Below are 25,177 nucleotides of genomic sequence, written 5' to 3'. Positions count from 1 at the left end.
AAAGCTTTTGGGGGGTGTTGTCTAAAGAGGGTTGAAAAATAAAAAGCTAAAAACAAATAATCCAATGGCTCTCAGTTTTATTAAAAAAGCAAAATTATGTATATATATATATATATATAAACTATAACATATTTCATATTATTAAATAATTGTGCAAAACATTTACATAGAGCAGGAGGGGAACAGGTGATAACCTATACTTCTTTTAGATTCTTGCAATTCTTTTAATACATTTACAAACTTTAAATACAGACCAAAATCAGCAATATTGTATAATCACTCTTGAAAGGCTAACCAAACACTGGCATAAGAATAATTTATGTGATGGTGCAATTGTATTTTTCCAGTTGAAATATTGCAGGAAATAGACTTAATGAGGGCCCTGTCACACAAACAAGCAATAGGTAATCAGAGCAGTGGGAAAGCTGAATGCTCACCACAGAGGGGACTGTGACAGATGCTTCAGGTCAACTTTAGGCAAGTCAAGATCAAGTAATACTTCAACTTTGGAACAAAGTTTCACAGAAATGTTACATGTTCCTTCTCCTTAGTGTGGAGTTTTAAAAATGAGAATAATCCAATGTTTGTGGGCTGATATAGATCAGGAATGCATACATGTCACCAAGTATTTTTAACTTTATTATTTGAACAAAATGCCACAATGCATAATGCGTGTATGTAGGGGGAAACTCACCTACTTAGATGTTTTTGGTTTTATTTGGTTTGGTTTTTTTTCAATGAAGCTCCTTCTGCTTGTTCTAAGCAACCATACTCCACACCTATTTTTAACTTTACAGCTAAAGCATTTTTACAAAAGCTAAACAGACTCATGCTAGTAAATAAATTACATGCTGCAGCAACTAGAGCAGTGCCCACTTACCACTACAGAGATTTAAGAATACCACATACTGGTTTAACATCCATTTTCACTCATTTTGTCATTAAGACTTACATTATATTTGGGTCAACCAAAAAAACCCAAAGAGATTTATAAAATTTTACAACAATTAAACAGTAATGTTTAATTCTACAAATGAATAAAGCCAACTACTGCAGCTCAATATGACAACAACAGGACTAACAGCAGTGAAATCATGTACAATTTACTACATTACTGACATGTAATTCGTACAAAAACCATGAAATAATTTAGACTGACATCCCATAAAGCATTTGGTTTTTGATTTATGAATTTAAAGTTACACACTTTTAAGTGACAAATTATGTGAAAGTAATATAGCTGAAGATGAAAGAGAAGTAAATCAGAACTCCCAGAGAATGCTCTGGCCCCAGTAAAGCACTAAAATCTACTGCTCAGCTCTTATCAACTGCAGTAGTCCATGATTTTACCTTCACAATTTTTTCCCCCCTCATCTAGAATTGTTTTTTCATGGATTTTATTAAAATATAGTTTCTAGAACTGTTCTTTTACAGTTTTAAAAACATTTAAATACCATGCTCTAAAAAAGAGCATTTATACAAAGTCTTATATTTACAATATAGACAGTTATGATCAGGTGTTAATAAGATCAACTCTTCCATGTAAGAAGAAATCCAAGCTTATGCGCTGAAGATTAATGAATGTGTCAGTGTCTTGAACTGTCTTGTAAACATATCTGAAAACAGGTGTGGATGACCAAATTATCACTTAAAGTAGTTGATCAGGAAACACTACATCACATAGAAAAGTTGCATTGCCTCTAGGGAGGACTAAACAAGCACAAAATTTGCAGGTTATTTCCACAAGGCTGCACTGCCAATTCTGGAACTATGCACGAGAGATGCCAGCAGCTTCTCAGAATAAGACAATTTGCCTTTGAAGTGCCTTAGGGAAATAGAGTATGCTGGGTTTGTGTTCTCACAGCATTCCCATTGTTTAAAAAGGAATTCTTCCATCAGTAAAACAAAGGTTAGTGAAAATTAAAATGACTGGACAAATCCAACAAAAATGGATATCTCCATAAGCCACCCAGCACTTCATACAGAAATCTCTGTTGAGTTTTCCACATTAGAAAACTTCAAAATCACCTACTAATCCTCTCTTCAAATAGCTTATCTTTATAAATGGAGAAAAATGGAACAAACATTTTTCTGCATACAAATATTTAATTCCATGCAAGATGGAAAACATGAGTGCACAATAAACTTCATCTCATACCTAAATAATTTATAAATTAATTGGTTAGAATAAAATAGGGTCTATAGCAATTACTGTTACATTTTAAACACATGCAGATGAGTTAACAGCAACATTTTTACATAAAGTTTAGTGCAAGAATGTATCTGCTTAATAAATAGACTGAAGATACCTATGTAATGCTTTGAGGTGTACACACAGTATTTGTGCACATAATAACCTGGTTCTGAAAAGTTGTCCCTGTTTGTCTATAAACTACAAGTGCCCATTTTAAATAAAAAAATCCATAATTATTCATGGGCTACTTCCCTGTGACACATGGTGTCACAAACATTGTGGTGAAAATGTAATACTGAAGTTAATCTAGAGATTATTTTTTTTTATACACAGTTTTTATACAATCAAGAAAAAGAGATACAATTTGTATCAACAAACAAAAGGTCATTTCTGGTTATTTGAGGCATTGCTCTCAGCTGCTTATATCATGCAAGAGAAGAGAATAAGAATTAATTGCAAATTAAAAATATGAAATGTTTTTGAAAACTGGTCAAGAGTTAAATCTGTTTTCCCCCAGCTATTATAAGTGTCTGAATTATTTTCCCCACTAACAGAGAGAAAAATCAACTAATTAAAACTTAAATTATTTTTAAACACCAAGTGTAAGTACAGAATCACCTTCAAGTTACTTCATTTCAGATACATAATGACATAGTCATTATATACATCACCTGTACCAACACAAGAAAATTTATCCTGTGTGAAATGATACAGTTATCGAATGTCAATAAATTAACTGTAGTTGCACCCATAATTGTGGTTTCTTGTTGGTTCATTTGGTGGGTTTTTTTTATATGACAGGAACCTATTTTGCACATGATAAAGAGCCCACAAGATATTCTGAATCAAACCAACCACTACAGTAACACAAGTGGAGGAAATGATAAACTTTGTTTCTCAGACAAACAGATAACTAGAAAGCAGCATGCAAGCCATTATCAAAACACCAGAAACAACCCTGACTGCAGCCTCACGTTCTGTGTGTTTCACAGTAAGAAACATTTAGGCAGTGTCACACCTTCTCATGAAGAAACAAAAGGCCATAAACCAGGCCTTCTCAACTTTCATGAAAAAAACTACAGTAGAAGTCAACAAGTCCTAGCTCGAGACATGTCGAGTTAGTCATGGTTCAAAATGCTGAAATATACAGTGGATTCAAAAAAGGGCGTACAGTCAGTGCAGCTTAAAAAAACCAATAAACGCCTCTTTTGGAGACATTTAGCTACAAAGGTTCCCACCCTGAGCAAGATACCAGTTGCGCAAACAATGCCACACAAAATTATCTCACCTGTTGAAACAGGAACTCTAAAAGCCTTCACGAGGCAAATGCACACCTTTGCGTGGATCTGAAGAGCAAAAACCAGGACAGCTTTGCCACAAACCCAAACTGGAACATCTCTTTTCAAGAAGCAGCCTTCCCCCTCCACCCTTTGTGAAGATGATCTTGTACAGCCACCTTGAATGTCAGGCTCACTCAAACACCATCCTTGCTCCCAGAGGAAGGGCTGCACTTACTGATGAACTTCCATGCTAACATCCAGTTTTTGCTGCTTCAAGTTGAGTAATCCAGTTTACATAATACTGACAATTTATTTTCAGCTTGTCTAGTTATTTGGGCCAGCAGCTGCTTACTGCACATTTGGGAGGAGATTCTGGAGAGAAGCTACAATTAAAGTTTCAGTTTACTGAATGGCACTCATGCCTTTACATTCCTTAATGTTTTGGTCCTAATTTAATAAAGTATTTGGCTTCTGTTGGATTGAGCCAACATATTGAACAATGTAGTAATAGTTATTCAAACTCTTGAGGGACAGTTCTGAAATTTAAGTATCAACAACCATGTTGACATTGAAAATCTGAAGTCAGTTTTTCCCTTTATAAACAATTTTAATTTTTAGCAAATCTACTTTTTCTTCAGTACTTAAGATGCCAGTAGGCAGTGTCAAATGACAAAGCTGAAACCCTAGAAGTCATCTGGGTGTGTATAGAGCATACTTTTAGAGGCCGATTAGGTATTTATAAGCAAATTGTAAGTGTACACTAATACATGCAATATAATTGCTAACACTAATTTTGTAGTAACAGCTTTGAGACACTGATTGTGACATTATAGTTCTTAGTGAGCTATCCATGCAGCAAGGTATGCATTTCCTATAAAATACTATTAAAAATCCCTATATTTAAAATCTTAAAATTTGCAATACAATCAACTTTTATATAGTGCCTCAGCATATATATGACTGCTACTGTGTACAGAACTTTATACTATCTTAGTAGAAAATATTTACAATAGATTGGCCTCTTCCTTCATGTAAGTTTTCCTCTGGGTCCTAAGTGCTGTACAGGTTCATTTAGCCAAAAGAGGCTGTACTGCTCTAACGCCCTGTTCTTAATTTGGCAACAATCATAGCTGCCAGCTGTTGTGCATCTGTCATGTGGGGATTCTTTTCCATCACAGAAAGGACAACGCTTGGAGGGAAAATATTGCAGAGGTTCTTGTACGTTTGATACTGATGTTCTGGGATGATGTGAGGTTCCCGTGGCTCACCGCATATCCCAATCCAGGGATTTCTCCAGAGCTGTTCCATCTTCTCGGGCATGCTTCTCACCATGACAGGTTCATAACATGGCTGCATGAGGTTGTTGCTCAGCGGGTACGAGTGGTACGCGTACGAGTCGGATGCGCACGGCAACGGATCCCAGCTGGCGTGCTGCTCTCGGCACAGAGGCGGTCGTCTCTGCCTCGCGGGGTTACTCTCATAAAGCCGTGAGTCAGAAATACTGTCCATTCTCGTCATCACCAAGGCACGGCTTGGTTGTGCAGTTGATGGATGAACATTTTGAGGCACGGGGTATTCTCCTGGACAACTGGACCGCGCTCCAACAACTGGATGCTGGGCATGTAGGCCTAAGTGGGAAACTGACTGTTTGCGAAGGGATTGCTTAGGCTCTTCAGTTCCGTAACTCTGACCTCTATTTAAGGCTTCATGGTAACCATGAGGGAAAGGCTGAAGACGATTTTTCGATGGCAGTCTGTGGCTCTTCACATTGTCTTCTGGACTGGCATCTGCTACACCCAGATACAAGTCATTGTAAGAGGAATAAGAATCATTACTCGTATGGCTTAAGCAATTGTCAGGACAGGGGCTTGAGTTTCTAGAATACATCCCCTGGTCCATATCAGCCCCGTAATAATCTGAGTTACGGATACTACTTATGCTTAAGTTGGAGAAATCACTGAGTAAGGAGTAATAGCCATGGTCCCCCAGTGACTCGTATTTGGGATACTGGTCAATATAGCTAACTGAGGTGCCATGGCTATTGGTGACTAGTATAGGAGGATATTGCACACTGGACATATGTTCCAGTGAGGATTTCTGATGTACGAACTGTGAGGAACCTGGCACCGGACTGCTTGCAGAACGAGTATTTAATGCACCAGCTGCATGGCTTTTTGGTGGAGGGAGCGTTGGTACACTTAATGCAGAAACCAGAGACGGGACAGAGCTGGCCTCGGACTTCCGGGCTGCTGATAACTTTTCCTCAGGCTCCACAGCTACTGACCTAATGCTTGGATCTGACTGACGTTTTGGGGCAATGCGTTTCACTTCAGAACTGATTTCTCCTTTGGAGCTGGATGGCCCTGTGCCACATTTGGCCAAGGCTCCCTCACTCATAGTTTTCACAGCAGATAATTTGGCACTTATTCGAAGCTCATCCGCTACTGACCTTTGAGGCTGGTTTGCACGTTCTGGGTGGTAATATTTACATTTGTGCCCATAGGTGCACTTTTTACCTGAAAGAAAAGGGTTTTCAGGTTAAATAAATCAAAAACTCATTAATACCACCAGTTGCTATCTTTTTTCTTTATATCATTGACCACTTTGCAATAGTAGTATTTCTATATTAAACCTCTAAGGATAATGATGTATTTTATATATACAGGCAGTCACAGACTCTGCTGCCTGCATCCATGTCCATCTGCATCAAAGATAAGACACACCACTTTTTTTCCTACTGGCTTATGATTTCAATCGTGACAACACACACACAGTGCTATAAAAACAAATCAGCTTTAACACAGTTTTATTAATTACAAATCTCCTCCCTTGAATACAAACCAGAATAAAATAGCAAAAAGCTGTATTATGGACAAGGTGTATCTTTAATCCTCAATTTTCTACTATACTGCTTTTATAAATACGTGCATGAGGGGTATAAAAGTGGACATTGTGCTTAGATGGCAACATGAAAAGGGGTACATTTTGTTCTGGTAATGGCAAGATAATAAATACGTGCATGAGGGGTATAAAAGTGGACATTGTGCTCAGATGGCAACATGAAAAGTGGTAATGGCAAGATGTTAATTGCTTGCTTCACCTACCTTTAAATGCAACAAAATGATCTGACTTGGGCACTTACCATAAGGACACGGTTGTTTCTTATGTTCAGGAATAACTGGCCTTTTTCTTAAGAAATTCTCAAGGCTTGGACCATGACGTCCTAAAGGATCATCTGGAGGCATAAATCTAAGGGAAAAGAAATGAAACATGACCAGTTTTTCCTGAGAATGCCGAATTAGCAAATTCATTTACTTTTGAAGAAAAAACCCATACTTGTCATTCACAAAAGAATACATTAGCAGCCGCTCCTCTATGAACTTCTTCCATTCTGGTTTTTCATTCTGAAGATCCCGATAGTTATCATTTGACACAATGATGCCATCTGAGTCGAAAGCAAGTTTTACTATGAATCGATCATCATAGCAAACTACTCTTCTTCCCTGAACTCTTCGAGATGGGGTGAAAACAAGAATTTTTTCTTTCTCCAATTTACGTAAGATTTCTTGATCTGTAAAATAATTTTAGTTGAGCGGCTTTTAAAAACATTTCAAAACAAAGAAATGCAACCTTTGTGTTATGAAAATTCTTGCCTTTTTTGTCTGACAAAGTATCTTGCAACTATACTCATACACAGTCCTCATTATGATTAAAAAACACCTAGACGTGGATTTTATTTCTGAGGTTTCAAAGCACTGTGTAAATATTCAATATTTGGACTTCATAACCACTCTGTAGCCATGTACCTTTACTCAGTCTTCCTGAACATGTCAGGAACTCAGGTGTTACTGTACTACAATGGCCTTGTTAGCCTAGAGTAAAATGCAAGGACTTTCTATAGGTCAAAAGACATGCTACCTTTTCAGTGTTCAAGATAACCCTACTAACTGAGTCCCTGGCCTGCTACTACTTATTTCATGCTCACTCAGCAAATAAGACTCAGTGCCTTTATGCTCAACAACATTTGTAAATGGGAAAAACTCAACTGCTGCTTCTCAAAAGTGTTGAAACTATCCAATAATGTCACAAAACCCACATCACTGTTAACACAGGCAGATATTTAAATGCTTGTTTCCTCACCAATGAAACTGTTGTGTTTTCAAAAAAACAGTTGAGTGCAACATCATCATCACCACATCCACAGCCCAGTACTGGGACCCATCAAAAACACACAATACATTTTTTTTTTCTTTTTCAAGGGGTCAAAGAAAATCTTGGTGTTACCTGTAATTGGTGCATCAGGTCGAGACTGTTCTTTTCTCCATGCAGGTACAAACACAGTGATATCTTTATGTCCTTTTTCCAGAAACCAGTCAACAGCTAGTTGAATTCCCCGGCAGGAAAATCCTTCTTTGTTCCCATGGCTGAAGAACATGCAAGTTTTAGAAACAGCAAGGACAAAAGTTATATTCGGTTTTGGTTTTTGTTGTGGTGGTTTAGTTGGTTTTTTTTCTTTTAAAGCTGCCATGGTCAAAGGATATAAGGGAAACAAAGTCTGTAAAGTTTTATTAGGCCTCCTTACATAATTGGAAAAAGACAACTGTACAGAGCTATTCAGCCGTCAGATTAAAGCAACCTGCTGCCTAAAAAGTCTATAAATTATGAAATTTTACCATCCCCAGAGTGAAAGCAAGTAAACATTAAGTTTTCAGTTTTTTAAATTTTATTAGCTGACCTAATGAAAAATATCACTTTCCCCAACAAACTGAGCTCACCTTAAGTAGCACCATAAAATGCTATCACAACAAGAGGAATGAACAATGCTGATTGCCATGGGTGATAAGTGCTGTTAAACATCTCTTTTAATAAAATCTTTTCCTCTGATACTACATGTTTTTCATTTTTACTAGAACTTTTTATAGGAAAGAAGAAATTGTGTCAAAGTTGTTTAAGTCCCATCCCAATCAAAAGTTTGTTTTCTGAAACTCAAAGGAGTCTCTAAAACAGTACACAACTTCCTCTTAAAAAAATCACACTTACTCAATGATAAACAAACCATTGGCTAGCTGAACTCTGTACTCTACAGACATGTTCAAAAGTGGCACAGGACACGTGTCTCTTGGGTCAGTGTTAGCCTAAGCAGCCAAGTGTACATAGAATAATACCCTGAGTCACAAGGACCATTGAAATCCAACTCCTGGGCCCATGCAGGACACCCCAAGAATGCCACCATGTGCCTGAGAGCAAGAATGCCACCATGTGCCTGAGAGTTTTGTGCAAACATTTCTTGAACTTGGACAGGCTGGGTGCTGTAACCACTGCCCTGGGAGCCCGTTCCAGTGCTCAGCCACCCTCTGGGTGAAAAACCTTTTTCTAATATCCAACCTGAATATCCCCTGACTCCACTTGGTGCCATTTTCTCAAGTCCTGTCATTGGTCACAAGAGTGAAGAGCTTGGTACCTTCCCCTCTACCTCCCCTTGTGAAGATGTTGAAGAACACAATGTGGTCTCACCTTGGTCTCCTCTTCTCCAGGCTGAACAAACCAAGTGACCTCAGCCACTCCTCATAAGGCTCCCCCTCCAGACCCTCCCCTATACTCGTGGCCTTCCTTTGGATGCCCAAAACTGCACTCAGTACTTGAGGTGGGGCAAGCAGCATAGCCATGCTGGTCAGCAGGTTTAGCTCATGTGTTATCCCTGTTCTGACACAGCCAAATTCCTTCGAATACTGAGCAGGCTCAGTCATCAAGAGCTCAAATACCACGAATTCACTGCATTTCATTACCATCCACTGCATGCCACTTTAGAAAGAACCAAGTTTTCCTACCCTACTAGGTCACCTTCCTTTAATGTCCAGAAACAATTTTCAGTATGGTTCAAGGACATCAAAATATGAAACCCATCCACACAAAAGCACACTGCAAACAGATTGCTCGAACAAAAGACTTGAGGTGAGAACTTGGATTTAAAATGAGGGCAGGGGAACTGCAATACAGATTATATATAAAGGAATAATAGTATAATTAAAAGCCTTGACTAAAGAGTCCATAAAATAGATGTATTATCAGTGTAATAGTCTACATGACTTAAAATGACTTTGCCATCAGTATTTTTAAAAAATATTTTAGTGATTTATTGTTTTCAAATATTGTGACAGGGGGACCCACCTCATAGCGACATTGCTGCCATCAATGACAATTGGCCTCAAGTTATCACTGTTATCCACCACTTCATCTTCCAGTGACAATTCAGGGCTTGCTATTTCCTTTGGGCAAGGGCCTCTTGACACCAGAGTACCAGTGGTACTGCTGGCAGTGCTTTGTCCCTCTGATTCACTTTTGTTGCCAAGTCTCACAAGCTCTGCTAGAACATCATTGATGAGCGCATCTGCTCCCAACTTATTCAGTACAGCCTGGATCTGATCTCCTGCATACCCAAGCTTTAAAGCAAAATCCATTTTAGCTTGGTATTCCTTGTCCAAATTTGTTTTGCATTCATCTAGCTTCAAGTCTTGTGTGATACTGCTCTGTGAAAAACTTGGGCGATCCAGACACGGGGACCGGCAGAGCGGCCGATGCGGTTTGGTGGAAACCTCCTTTTCTCTCCACTGAGTACTGCCTCTGAAGTATGGTTGCTCAGGCTCACTTTCTGAGCTCGTCCATTCCTCAGATTCAGCACTGCATTCCCCCGCATCTTGTTCCACATTTCTGTCTTCTCTGGAGTGCCTCTTCTCCATTTTCAGCTTCCCTACCATAGACCAGGCCGTCATCACGTTCAGCTTCCAGCCAGAGCGCTCAGTTCTCGTTCATTTCCAAAGCCACCTGGAATTCATGCTCAATTGCATCATGTTGGCCAATTAGAAGTTTACACAAGGCTGGAGCTAATTTGCCTTGCTTACTATATTCTGGCATAAGCAACACCAACATGAAGTTCCTTAAAAAGAAAGAAAAAAATATTTAAAATTAGGTTTTGATCAATTCTGCAAAATATTCAACTACAACGATTTTGTTTACAAGTCAGTAGATGTCCCCAGTCATTCACATTTCTATGTAAACTGATTATAATAAAGCATATGATTACACTGTCTGTGTAATTACAAATAAAACTCTCTTTCCCTCCCTCAGTTACTCTACTTACAAAAAAAGGGACAATTCCCACACAATAAATGTAGAGCTGGAACAAATGGATTATCTCAGTAATATTTAAAGATAATAAACCAGAAAAGGCTGAGCCACCATTTCCACTAGAAACATGTCTTCTACTGCAAGAACAGCCTGTCTACACTAGGAACAACTGTGCAGTGTTCCAGTAGGCATAAAATTTAACACAAACCATTTCAGCCTCTTTCAGTAAGGATTTACTATCAGAACCAAAAAGTTCAGCAAAAGTATCTTCTGGAAAACAGAATAGACATTTAACAAAATAATATAAGCCACAAAATAAAAGTAAAAGCATCACCAGTGTGCATATAAGTCAAATCTTATTCATTTTATGTTTTCATATCATTTTGGTTTTAGGTAGTAAGATGCAGAAAATTACAGCACCTAATATACCACTCAGAATCACAGAACAGCCTCTTCACCATTTGTGAGAGGCCATCCCTAATTCCTCTGGGACAATTTACAGGTGTTTTCCTGCTGCTTGCACCAGGGTGCTGGTGTTTCTTGGTTCCTCTCCAACACTCAGAAGCACATCCCTTCTCCTGACAAATTTAGTTCAAAGCTCTGCTAGTACATCTTAGAAAGGTTTCCTTCTTGACTGTTTCCCTTCATTAAATGGTGGGTGTTTGTTACCTATGGGAATATTTCAGAGAACAACAGGTCTAGAAGAGTAATAAAATTTCATAAGCAACACCACAAAAATGTCAAAGGATCTCTGAGACAGGTCCATATTGGCCTAACAACAACCAAACCCCCTAAAATTGTCTCAAAGTGAAACTAAGATTATTAACCTGCAAAACCTTTATAAGGTAATAAATAATAACCAAAAACAGGCAAAACAGTAACATTCTACCAGACTGCACTCCAATTTATGCAAACAGAAATGTACACACACACAGAGACAGCTGCTCAAAAGCCTAATTTCCTTAGAAAATGCTAATCTCATACCTAAAAATAACCCCTAAAAGGTCAAGTTTTGAGCCAATCAACATTATTTTTTAATAAGGAATAACCATACTTTTCATATTTTCATATATTCATGTTAAATTTATATTTTGTCAGCCTGGAGAGAAGCAGGGTCAGTGGACACCTTATACTCTCTACAACTGCCTGAAAGGAGGCTGTAGTTAGGTGGGGGTCAGTGTTTTCTCCCAGGAAAACAGCAATAGGACAAGAGGAAATGGCCTCAAGCTGTGCCAGGGGAGGTTTAGGTTGGACATCAGGAAGATTTTCTTCACAGAAAGGGTTGTCAAGCCTTGGATTTGACTGTGCAGGGAGGCAGTGGAGTCACCATGTATGGAGAAATACAGAAAACAACTGGACGTGGCACGCAGTGCTCTGGTCTGTTTGACAAGGTGGGGACTGGTCAAAGGTTGGACTCAATGATCCTGGAGGTTTTTGTCCAAATTAAAGAATTCTGGGATAGTTTAAGTCCTTTATGCCATATGAAATAAAAACACAGTTTCTTTGCGTTTGAATGGAAATTCCAATCTTGATTAGTTAGGTCTAAGTTAGACTTTAAAAACTGCTGTTCTTTCATGTTATTTATTCAAAGAGTATCCATCTAAATACTTAGGTATTATTTTTACTCTCGATTTTCATTCCAAGTGATTTTTCTCTCACACAGCACTAACAGCAGTATATTCACGACCCAAGTACTTGCCAACTTAGATGTATTAATAGCTTAACCTGGAATGGATTTTAATTAGGTCTCATACATAACCTTGTACCTTGCCAGCACTAAAAAAAAAGGGCATAAAATATTATTATAAAAGAAGGTTAAAATACAAGGTTATCAGCACACTGCACCCACAGCTTACAAAACATTGCAATGAAGGAATGCTCTGCAATACATGTGGCAACACTAATTTTTTTCAAATTATTGAGACTGTATGATGTGGCAACACTAATTTTTTTCAAATTATTGAGACTGTACTGCTTTGGCACTGGACAAAGAACAGCATGATTCTGTTCATCCATGTTTAAAGAGCTCCATTCTTCTTTCCCAGTTGTCATCTCTCTAAGCACAATGTCACAAGAATTTGGCTTTTGTTAAACTTATCATCTTGAAACCTGCATTCTCTCCCTGACCCTCACAATGCCTTTGATGCCTCCCCAGACTGTCCAAGCCATATGTAATCACAGAACACTTTTTCCTTGCATCCCCAGCTGTGTCCCACACTCCCTCTGTCTGTGAGATGGCCCAGGCAGCCCCAGGCTCATGGTGATGGGTGGCACCCTGACAGCACAGCTACATTCCCACCCAAAGACAGCCAAATATGAACACACACTAAAAGGAAATAAAGCTATTATGAATATCTAATTTAAAGCTATTACAGAAATACAGACACTGCAGCTTTAAAATTTTAATTCTCATGATGCTCGCTGCTAAGCAACCAAACAAGTTTCCTTCCTAAACACCTCTTTCAGCACAGTCACGAGCAACTAGTAGAACTGATAATGTGATTCAGAAAAAGAGTCAGACAAAATCATGCATATTTTGTTCATAAGGGGCCAAACTGAAAGCATCTCTTCAACTCTGATGGTATTAAAACAGAAAGAAAATATCTGTACAGTAATAAAGTACTGTAATATAAATGAAAACACTTGCAAATTACTCAACAATCACTATTCAAATGACAATGACTATTTTGAGCTGATGCTAGAAATTCTCTATTCAAGCCTGTTCATTTCAGCAGACCAACAGAAACTCATGTAAAAGAATGGACTGAACAGCTTCTTTTGGTCCCTTATGGCACTGCCTTTCTATCATCTCAGTATGCTCTGAACCATCCCCTTCAAAGGTGCAATTAGATGACACACACACCTACTTTGAAGAACAACCTTTAAATGAAACATTTTATCAATTCCTTTCACCAATTTTTAAGCATTTTTACTTTTTTTCTGTCATTGCAGATACTAAAATGAAAAATTAAAACAAAATAAAGAATGCCAAGTCGTGTATTTCCTCAAATATCTCTCTCTCCTGGATAAGAAATACTTAATAACGAATCTATACTATTTATTCGAAGGAGGGATAGGTTTGTTTGTTTTCCCTTGTGTACCTTTCAGATACATTTAGCTAATCAGTGGTTTTTTTTTTAATAACTCCCCAAGAAAAAAAAAAATCTAGCTGAAAAATTACACATGAAATGCTAACATCTAGGGGAGTTCCACAAGCACAGCAGGGAATAAATATTGCAGATTTCTCCTTTTGTATTTCTTAAACTGTCTCAATAAACCAAATGAAACCAAATAAACAACTTGACAATCATAACTAAACAATTGATCAGGCTGGCATGTGATGTATCTACAGTTATGCCTCATGTGTAGACAGTGTACCAGCCTACTAACAGAAAAGCTGACAACTTCCTTGCTACACACAAACCAACTATTGTCTAAAGAGTCCCAACCCATGGAAACAATATAAATAATAGAGACAAAGAGAAGACTTTTATAAATTGTTTTAAATAGTGTTCAGGGACACTACAGTCAACAGGACCTCCAGCATTGTTCTGTGCTACAGCACAGACCAGTGGTTACTCTAAAGAACTCTAAAGCACTTCCCAAGTACATTTTTCTGAGCTTTAAGAACTTTCCCAATATATAACAAATTGCCATTTTAAAGGCATTTTTATTTGAGCCTGCAGTGCATATATGCAAAACCCCAACAAACCAACCAGCACACATCTTCAGGAATGTGACAGAACAGTATTTGTCAGGTAGCAGTAATTGTCAGAGGACTCAGACCAGGAGCAGCTCAAGATGCATAAATGGCCCTGGATTTTGGATTAGCCCTTGAAATGCCTTGAAAATTGCATTTCTACAGTGCTTATGAGAAAGGTAAGACAGCTCAACATCAGTGATTTCATGGCACTGAAGACACAACTATCTTGTTGTATTCTTATCTCAGGAGCAGCATAGATATCACACATTGCTGCCTGCTACTTTGAATATTTTCTGAGGTAGTGAACTATTTCATCTACTAAAAAGTGCTCAAATCTAACAAAGTATATGAGTCACAAATAAAAATGGTAACTTTTTCTCATTCTAATTATACACTTAGGTGGTACACATCTGCTGGGACAGATTCACAACTGAAGAAAAGCAGAGAATTATTCTAAAATTAACATTTGGGTATTTCAGAACAGATTAAAAAATTGGAAGAGTTGTGCTGCATAACATTATTGATGCTGTTTAGGTTTTGTCTTTTTTTCTATGTTCTCTGTATTCTTCATACATATATTTGTAGCTCTGTAGTCTACTGCATTAGTGACTTTTTTTCCCAGTACTTTTCCATGTCCTTTCCTTAAGCAGAAAGACAAAACAAATTCCAGAGCTCCAAGCCCCTGGAGGTAGAAGGCTCCAATCCTCTCTTGGTTTTTTCCTGGCAACCAAGGCTGAGAACAGCTCTTTGGGATACAGCCTCATGGACAAAGTACAGCCAGTGCTGAAGGGGGGGGTTCCAGGGGAAGAGACTTGACCTGTATCACCACTTATCCTCCTAACTGGTGCTTTTTATCAATTATACTAATTTCCTAAAACCTATAAAAATGTACACACCCCTGGGGGGGTGGGCTTTTGTCGACAACTTACCATAACTGCCTCTGAAGGCCTTCAAATAAAGAACCCCTTTTATATTATTATTATTATTTATATTACCTCCTTACTAAAATTATCTTGAGTTTCATTTCCAGATTGGGCAAAAGGCAACAGTTATTCTGGCACACTGAGATGGGACGGGAGAACCTGGTACCCTTCCTCTGGACTGAGAACATCCTAGAAGAAATTCTTTCCTGCTGGCAATCTTGAGAATTCTGTGCAGCGGCCTGAGGCTGACACACCATGGCTCCAAGATCCCGCAGGGGGTAATAAAAAGGTATCTTATATCTTTTTGTTGTGTAGTATGTAATTCCTGTCTGTGTGTGTCTTGTGTATCTGTTTAAAGTCAGTAATTGCTAGCAATCCCGGGACAACCCAGCATGGTGGTGGGGGAATTTGCTTTTGAAGTGATCTCTCAAAGTTTTTTTCCTTTCGCCGCTTTTCCAACCTGCCCCAGATCAGCTGGGCGGGAGGCGAGGCATGAGTGTGTGTGTTTGCCACTGGCTGAGATTGTACATTGGTGGATAAAAGCAAATTACAATGCGAAAGTTTATTGTGTGTTTAACACGCACGGGTTTTGAACTGAGAATTGGCCTGGGCACGGAGCGGCCGGGGGAGGCCTGGCCCGCTCCTTGGTGGGAGGGAAGGGCCCCACTTCCTACAGGTGGGCAGGAGGAAGAGGAGAGATCCCACTTCCTACAGGTGGGCAGGAGGAAGAGGAGAGATCCCACTTCCTACAGGTTCGCAGGAGGAAGAGGAGAGATCCCACTTCCTACAGGTTCGCAGGAGGAAGAGGAGAGATCCCACTTCCTACAGGTGGGCAGGAGGAAGAGGAGAGATCCCACTTCCTACAGGTTCGCAGGAGGAAGAGGAGAGATCCCACTTCCTACAGGTGGGCAGGAGGCAGGGAAGGAGCCCTCACTTCCTATGTTCCCTCTGCGGAAAGTCTTTTCCAGGATTGTCGGGCAGGGGCGGCTCCCGGACTCCCGGGACGCCCCCGGGACGGACGGAGGAGAACGGCCGCTCCGACCAGAGCCGAGGGGACTCCTGCCATTGTCCCGGCAATGCCCAGGAGATGGGGCGGGGGAGCAGTCCCGGCAAGCGGCCCGGGCCCGGGGCCGCTGCTGTGCCGCTTCCCCCTGCTCCGGTGTGGGAGCCGCCGCTGCGCAGCCACGGCCCGGCTCGCCCCGCACCCCTGGGAACCGGGAGTGTGACATCTGCGGGCGGGAGCCTCACCCCCCTGCGCCGCACCGAGTCGGGGGAGAAGCAGAGCTGAGTCCCTCAAGGAAACGAATGTCACCTTTGTAGGCAGGAAGGACTCTATCGCAGTTTCCACAATAACGAGTTGTGTTTTAGAGAGCCGACAGCCGCTGCGAGCAGCGACACGGCCCCCGGGCGGGTGCGCCCGCTCCGCGCGTCTGTCCCCGGGCCGGGCGGCGGGCAGCGAGCGCTCGGTCCGTGTGTTAGGCACTCAAAATGGACACACCGAGTCCGAAGAAAAAGAAGTTGTTTTTCAGGCTCCCTCAAACCAGGCTATAAGTAAGCAGAGTCCTGTGTTAACAAATACCTTAGAATGGAAACTGAGCCAAGATACTGCAAGGGCTATTAGTGCCAGATGTGTAAGAGAAATGAGACCTTTCTTCCAATCTTTAAAATATTAATTAGAAAAACGCTGGGTGATTTATCAGTCTCTATTTGCCAAAGGAATACTTTAAGATGCTTAAAATGAATACATGCTCAAATATCTCTTGTACTTTTTAATCTAATATATGATACATGGTCTAAAGAAAGATCTGATCACAGATCCACAGCTCACTTAAACATTTGGAGACATGTATAGTACCATTCACAGAATATGTGCTAAGTCAAGCAGCATTTTTAACAGAAGTGTTAAAATGGCAGATCAGGCTTTTCAGTCCCTTGATAATTAGAGCCATATAAATGACAGCATTTTGATTCAGTTTAATGGATTTTTTTTTCTTATCTTACTATGCAATGTCAGTCTCAACACATTCCTGGGAAGTCTCAACACTGTCATTTTGATGAACAGGGAAACCTTAAATTTACACAAATCAAAGGCCTAATACTGTATAGTTTTTTATCAAGTGAAACTCAGTATAATGTCAAGAAAAATATTTTACTTTTCTACTTATTATAGCTTCTCTGAAATAAAACATTAATATACATTAAATCTAAAGTACTAACTGTTTACACCAGCAGTGAACACTTTGTCCTTAGAATTAGTATTGAAACAGTAATTGAAAAATAGCCTACTAGCTATGGTTAGCAATAAATTTTATTTAGAAGCTTTTTCTTTTCTGAGTCAATTCAGATAAAGTATTTTAAAAGAAAAACAAGTTTGCCATTTCTGTTTCTCCATCTGTCTCTCTCCCTCCCTTAACCATCTTTGGAGAAGAACAATAAGGAATGTGACTTAGCACTCTTCTATTACAGAGGCAAAGGACAAAGGAAGATTCTCAGTGTTGACTCACCAGTTAAGATAAATGTTATTGTTACCACCACCCAACCCTGAAGGGGACGTTCTTCCTTGACAAATGCTGATTGAACACTTGTAATAGTAGGAAAAGTTCAGTTGTGCAGAGAGGGCTGAATTTCAGGAATTCATACACCAGAATATATAGAACTGGAAATTACTTCAGAAATACTACTTGGCTTTGTCTTTTTGATCTACAATGTATATTGCAGTTCCTGTCTGCACTGTACAGTGATGGAAAAAAAACACCCTATGCACACACAAACTAATACACATAGATAGATAAACCCATATAGACATATACATGCAAATTCTAATTCTGTCAGTGTATCACTCGATACATTTCATGGATCAGTTCAGAAAAGTGAAATAGAGCGCTTCCTTCCCAAACAATGCAAACACTTAAAAGTTTGGTAGTTTTCCCTCCTCACCAAGCTCTAACCCACTGTTCCTGAAATCTTTTTACCACAGCTGGCTCCGTTGAAGAAAGTTATGAATGCTGTTTGAGAGCTATGGAAAGGCAGGGTACTGCCAATGAAAGTAAATAAACAAAATAAATAAACTAAGCCCCTGAGTTAGCAGATCAAAAATTTTCAAACATAATGAGAATATAATTGAGTGGATATGAAAAACTAGATCCATGAAATCATGCCATGGACTCTTCACCAAAACACCTAATTAACACCTAATTAACTAGAACCTACTTGTTCATGACTCTCCCTAGAGTATGAAGAAGCTAATGGGCTCATCATGACAGCTGGAAAAGGGATTGGGTGGGAATTTTTTGAGGGAAGTATTAGTTTGTTTCTTAAACATAGATCAAGTTTACAACGCACCTCAAAAAAATAATTGCACGTGTGCAAAGGGGAACAACATCCTGCAACACAAAGGCAAGAAAGAACCATCATGACAGACACAAATAAGTAAGCATTGTCATGCAAGAAAGTAATTGTGCAAGTACCAGCCGAAGGACCTAAGTTTCTCACTTTCCTTTTCAACACTGCTGAATGGAAGTTCTTGGTGTTTGGTTGGATTACTGAACAGGAATCAGGGAGTGACAGTATCCTTAAGCAAAGACAAGACAGCTGAATTAGATTCAAGAGCCAGTCCTTACTTCCCAGACTATGAAAAGTAATAAGCACAACTCTGCCCTTTAATGGTCTTTTTATATCAGGAAAATTAGATTATATACTGCATTTCTAGTGATCACGACTTAAAAAAAAATCCAACCCAAAAACTTAAGAACATCCCATATTTGCAACTGAGTTGCCATACATTTCAAATTTAGATTTCTTTTTTTTGGCTGACCTTGATGAAAACTTCCTCATTCAGCTTAGCAAAAATTTTACTGAGTTACTACGTTATTATGCTCAACCTCCAAATAACAAGCAAGAAACTAAACAGAAAAGCAGAACATTTAGCTGCATCAGAAAAAAACCCACAAAGGTGCTCAGAACTTCATTTTACTTTTCTAGCTCTGCTCAAACTGTAGATTTGTACATCACAAACACTAGGTGTCTGTCCTGCAAGACTGACAAGAGTATGACTAAACATTTGTGGCACCTTTTATAAAGGGTTCAGAAATTAACCTAAAGACCTTCTGGAAAATGCCAGGAACAGAAAAACATGAACCTACCAACAGACACCAGGGAAATGACAACAAGCGCTTTGATTAGCTAAAAGTTGGAGAAATCATGGCTATTTCAGAAAACCCAAAATAAAATATATTAAATACTAGGGTCACAGTAGATTTGGAACATGAAATAAAACAATGTTTTCCTTGCTGTGCAAATAGGTGATTAATCCTTTGGCCCAAATCTACAGCTTTTACCAAATCTAAACTTGCCAAGAAGTCATTTCGTTTTCATGACTACACAATTTAACTCAAACCACATGACAGAAACAACACCACAGAACAGAGAACTTGGTAGGAAAGTATCCACTTTTACTGCACTCTTAGCATATTGCCAAGTTTTGTTAAACTGAAAAATTGTTCTAAAAACTACAGCAACACCTCAATGTTTGAGGTACTTCAAATTTACTTCAGCAATTACTTCCAGTGATCACTGATATATGTATTGGAATATACATAAAAGCAAGCTGTGTCTAGAATATCACATAGAGAACTCGAAATTCCGTGTGAAGGAGTCAACAGGGGAAGTTCGGGTTGGATATTAGGAAGAAGTTCTTCCCCCTGAGGGTGGCTGGGCACTGGAACAGGCTTCCAGTGCAGTGGGCATGGTGCCAAGCCTCAGAGCTCAAGGAGCCTTGGGACAATGCTCTCAGGCACACAGTGAGATTCCTGGGGTGAAGGGCCAGGAGCTGGACTTTGATGATCCTTGTAGCTTCCTTCCAACTCACTATGTTCTATAATTCTGTGAACTACAAATCAAGTGTGAACTGAAGAGAAATGTAAAAGTAGTATAAAATTTAAGCACCTTGCCTCAAACTTCGTTAATTTTGTCATACTCATAAGTATGAATTCATAGGGACAGGATGGACATAGCTGAAATTCTAAACAGAGGAAGCAGCGTTTTAGTTCTTTCTTAAATTACATGATTCCTGTTTGGAGCTAGCCCAGCCTAAAAAGAACTAGTGCTGAGCACAAGACAAGTAGAAAGTACAGGCCTTCTGAAGGGAAGAAAATGCAGTATTTCTATTGCATTAGGTATTTAATCATTATTTCCTAAGGAAAAAAAAGGAAATAATTATACAGTAAACACACATTTAAAAACAGGTGTTCTAACAATTATATATAGTACTTTTTCCCACCAATTTTCCTTAATAATCTTAAGGAGCTACAGCTAGCATTATTGTTACTGGAAAGATCTGTTGTCCCTGCTAAGGTAATATTTACACTTTAGCTGACAACATTACATAAAATGAGAGCAGACATGTAACTCCTAAAGCTTATTTGTGGGCAGTTCCTTTAAACTGAGATGATTTATTTGGATCTATGACCAAAGGAATACACTAGCTCTCCTAATCCACATTCTGATAGGAGGCCATTTGGTACTACCTACTCTGCAGATATAAATGACTCATTAATGCTCTGTGAAGGGAAAAAAAAAGTTGTGACTGCAGCTAAGTCAAAGACACATCAAGGATGTGATGCATGTTAACTTACACCAATTCAATTTGTAATTGAATATTTAGAATACTACTCCGGCAGACTAAACCAAATGTTCCTTTAACCAAAATTCTCATCCAAAAGCAGTCTCTGAGAAACCTAAACAACAAAGGGTGTTGTTTCTAAAGACCTCAATATATTGGATGGACCCTCACATGCTGTGCATGCTGTGCAGGTGAGGCAGGATGCACCTGTTAGGACAGAAGCTTTCTGATAAACTGAAACAATCACTTTAGAAACTAACACAAAAAACCCAGTCTGAAGCAGAGAAAGACACCTCACTCAGTAAAACAGTACCTTTATGGAAAGCAGCAAGGGGAGCGTGAAGGCATCTTGTGACTTTATATTTCACTCCAGTTACCTTGCTTTTGCAAAAACAAAGTCAGTACATGGCTAATTAAGTCTGCAGTGAGCATGGTGTTGGACTAAGTGATCTCCTGAAGGAAGTCCAATGCAAACTAATTCTTTTTTTTATAAGATTCCTTTATTCATATGATGGCAACACTGCTCATTTCCAAGGTAAAGAAGCTGGAAAGCCATTATCAAGAAGATAAGACAAAAAGCCTGCCACTCTGCTTTTGAAAATGAAAATGGCAAATCCTCCTGCTCCAGCAATTTCATCACTCCCTTTGTAAAGGGAGATCTACCTATGGACAAGACCTGAGGGTGCAAGGCTTTCTGGTGTGATGGATTATTTTGTTTGGGGGATGGAGTTTTTGTTTGTATTTTAAATCAATGTATTTAAATCTAGAGATCAGAAAAGGTAAAGACTTGGTGAAGAGATGGAAACTAGCACTTGATCTCACAAAAAAAGAAAAAGCATTGCATCAGGGGGGCAACTGCACGTGGTTTTAGGATGAAATTGTCAGACTTAGTTTTGACTTTATGTGATTTGGCTGAGGTGTCTGTGGGCTCAATAAAGGAGTCATATTTCTTGTGGATATCCTCACTAAACATACAAGTCTAAACCTTTGGCTTTAACCTAATGATAATGCCCCTGTTACAGCATTCAATTAAAACTAGAAGTTGTGTCAGCAAATGAGAGCAGATATTAATCTTGATGAGGGTCTCTCTCCAGGTGGAACAAATGCAGAAAGGGGCTCTTAAATTCTGACTGTGTAACAAACAAGCACCTTGGCCTATGCTGGGATTTGTAAAATACTTTAGTTCTACTGTACAGTGATTTCCTAATGAAATTCCAGAAGAGGCCTACAACAAATGATGTAAAGCCGAGGTTTTACTTTGACATGGTGAATCAATCTGCTTTCTAGCAAGCCATGTCAAAAATAACCCATGAAAGAAAATTACAATAGCTACCTTTACAAGTCAAAGATACTTAGCTGAAGTACTTATTTAAATATAGAACATATATATTTGAATCAAAATTGCCAGCTAATGAAGATTTTTTTCTTATTATGGCCAGTCTCATGAATAAATTGGTCACCTCAGAAGAATGAAACTACATCTCAGGAGATGTTATACTGCTTAGCTCTGCACTTGCAAATGTGTTTCCTAACTCTGAAATATATCTAATGCAATTCTACATATCATGGCACCAGACAGGCTGGATCTGTAAAGGTGGTCATGGTATTCTTATTTCCAGACGAATTATCTGTGATACCATGAACATATCATATAAAATATAGCTTATCAACAAAAAGGGACAGTTCACAGGAAACTAAAAACGCCCCACATTAACAGATGGTAAAGCATTTTAAAAATACCACTACTATGGCTCAAACAAGCTTTTCATTTACAATGTATGAAAAAAATAGCCTTTTACAATAAAGTAACACACAAAAAAGTTGATATATTTAATAGTATATAGTTGTCTAGCCATGAAAACATGGCTCTTCAAAGCCCTTTATGCCTAGCAGATTCCATGATGCAAATGAGGACAGCATTCTCAGGTATGTGTAGCATTACAGCCATTTGAGTTTTTAATTTTTTTTCACATTATGAGATGGACAAATCAATATATCAAATTAATTTCAAATGTGGCAACACCTGGGAACTTCTTCCAAATTCATTAATTGCTTTTCTTCATTTTTCTGAGTCCTACTTTCATACCTGAATTTAGATGCTGCCTTCCTTACTCCCAAAAAGCCCCAGTGCTTTTGCTCTTGATTCAAACCATAAAAAATTGCAAGTGATAGAAGAAATTTGTTTTACTCCTACTATTCACAGATTTATAGTAGAATTATAAGTGTTCAAGAAAACAATATTTCATTTGCAAACTGTACAGTGGCTAGGAAAGTCAAAACCAGCAGATGTCTACAATGGAATAATTTGCACTGGAAAAGGCTTCCAGAAAGATCAAAGAACAGAAAGCCAGAACTTACCTAATTTACAGCTGTTGACAGTAAGAATTTACCTTCTTACTAGTTCATCAGCATATAAAGTGTATTGGTATCCCTTCATCCATCTTAACCCCTTTTCTTGTTATTCTTTCCAAATAGTGAGTTTGGGTTAGGTTTAGATTTAGCAATTAGGTTTTCTTTTCTTAAAATACCTTTTATTACGATCATACGATCAAATGAAATCAACTTAGGAAGCTTTATGGATGGCTTCTAATAAAACTTGCTAAACATTAGATTATTGTGGAAGGCAAACAGATCCAGAAGATGTCAACAGTGACAGGACTGATATACAGAAAACATGCGACACTGGAGAAGAAATTACATATTCCAAAGGCAGCTAAATTACTCTATATTTGAAGATGACCTTGAAATTCCCACTAACCCATTTTTCCATTAAGAAGCAAAAATTATTTTATCAGTGGCATTAGCCAAGCTTGTGAAATATACCTGCCAGTCCTACATACCACAGCTCAGCTACAGCATTTGGCAAGCAAAAGATGTGTCTTATCAACAAAGGATCCTTCCTATACAAAAAAGAGGACTTGACAGGCTCTTCTATTTCAATAAACAAATATACCAAGCATAAGAAATCAGATGGACCTGGAATGCTGCATATTCCCAGGCACTCAGAACTACTGATCTGCATAATGGAAGTTCATAAATGACCAGCATTTTAATATGCCTCCTATTCTTACTTCCCACTTACGGCAACACATGCTAATCACTGCAACACATTGCAAGACTAAAACAAAAAAAGTAAAACAATATCAGATGTATCTCAATAAACCCAAATAATTTAGATTCACGTATATCAGAAGACACAATATAGCTTTTGCTTCAATTTTAGTGTTTTGCTAGCTTGTGAAGTAAATGCCTCCTGTGAAATGTAATTTCCAAATGATTTAATGACAATTAGAAAAGCAGACAGCAATGAAAAATAACATTTTCAAATGAACAGATTAAAAAGTATCTCAAACCTCAAGCATACTGCATGAGTGAGCAGTTCCTTATTCACAGTTGCATTATAAAGCAAAATGGAAGGATGCAAGTTGCAATCATCAGGTATCCTATACAAAAGTAATCTCCTTATTTCACCATCTTTCTTCATTAATGCAAGTTTCCCGCATTGTTCTTTTGTTCAGACACAACACCTTCTTTAGCAGCGCGCTAACGCAGCCTTTACAATCTCTCCTTGGAGCTTTCAATGACTAAACGACGGTGAATTTCCCGGCTCCGTACCCCACTGCCCAGGCCGCTCCACCTGCCCTGCCACAACAGCCGGGGGCTCTGACACGCTCCCGCAGGCTGGGCGAGGACGCTGCGCGGGCTGCCCGCCAAGGCCCGGGGCCCCTCGCGCAGCACGCGGCCACTGCGGGGCGGCGGCAGCGACCAAGGGCAGCGGCCCCGCAGCGGGGAGGGACGCGCCAGACCAGGCGGGAGCAGCCCCGGCCAGCGGCGGGAGCAGCCCCGGGCAGCGGCGGGAGCAGCCCCGGGCCAGCGGCGGGAGCAGCCCCGGGCCAGCGGCGGGAGCAGCCCCGGGCAGCGGCCGCCGGGCCCCGACCGCGCCCGACGAGCGGCAGGGGGCGCCCCGCAGCCCCGCTCCCCCCGCCGCGCGGACCCCGGGGGAGGGGAACGCTCCGCCGGGCTCCGCCGCTCCCCCGCTCCGAGCCGCCCTCGGCACCCCCTCCCCCGGCCGGGGCCTCACCCGCTGCTGTCGCTATGGACACCCTCCGCGGCTCCCTGCGGGATCTGGCGGCGAAGAGGTGACGGACGGCGGGGCTCGGCGCGGCCGCGGCACGGGCCCCACTCCGGCCGCTCCCGCCGCATGGAGGGGGAAGGGCTGGCCGGAGCAAGGGGAGATGAGGGGGCGTGGAGGAGCAGAGCCAGGACGGGACGGGATGGGGAGGGATGGGGGAAGTGCGGGCGCGGAGTTCAGCGCCGACGGGAGCGCGGGGG

The 25,177-nt window shown here is 39.9% G+C and overlaps 2 protein-coding genes across 2 annotated transcripts in view; one reads left to right on the top strand and one right to left on the bottom strand.

Annotated features, from left to right (window-relative positions):
- Positions 1 to 191: 191 nt before the first annotated feature.
- Positions 192 to 25,062, bottom strand: ZC3H12B (zinc finger CCCH-type containing 12B). Its single transcript, XM_041396768.1, has 6 exons — positions 24,927 to 25,062; positions 9,643 to 10,408; positions 7,759 to 7,898; positions 6,811 to 7,045; positions 6,617 to 6,723; positions 192 to 5,990 (listed from the first exon to the last, which is right to left on the bottom strand). Exons 2-6 carry the CDS (start codon positions 10,242 to 10,244, stop codon positions 4,570 to 4,572), a joined length of 2,505 nt encoding a protein of 834 aa, XP_041252702.1. The 5' UTR covers positions 10,245 to 10,408; positions 24,927 to 25,062; the 3' UTR covers positions 192 to 4,569.
- The window catches only part of ZC4H2 (zinc finger C4H2-type containing), a 14,985-nt gene continuing 14,648 nt past the window's right edge, over positions 24,841 to 25,177 (top strand). The window contains exon 1 of the mRNA XM_041396772.1: positions 24,841 to 24,984. The gene's annotated coding sequence lies outside the window, so the exon portion shown is untranslated. The remainder of the gene's footprint in view (positions 24,985 to 25,177) is intronic.

This window comes from Onychostruthus taczanowskii, unplaced genomic scaffold (assembly GCF_017590055.1).
Source record: "Onychostruthus taczanowskii isolate IOZ18803 unplaced genomic scaffold, ASM1759005v1 scaffold13, whole genome shotgun sequence".
Taxonomy (NCBI): domain Eukaryota; kingdom Metazoa; phylum Chordata; class Aves; order Passeriformes; family Passeridae; genus Onychostruthus; species Onychostruthus taczanowskii.
This window is presented reverse-complemented; position numbering and strand designations above follow the sequence as displayed.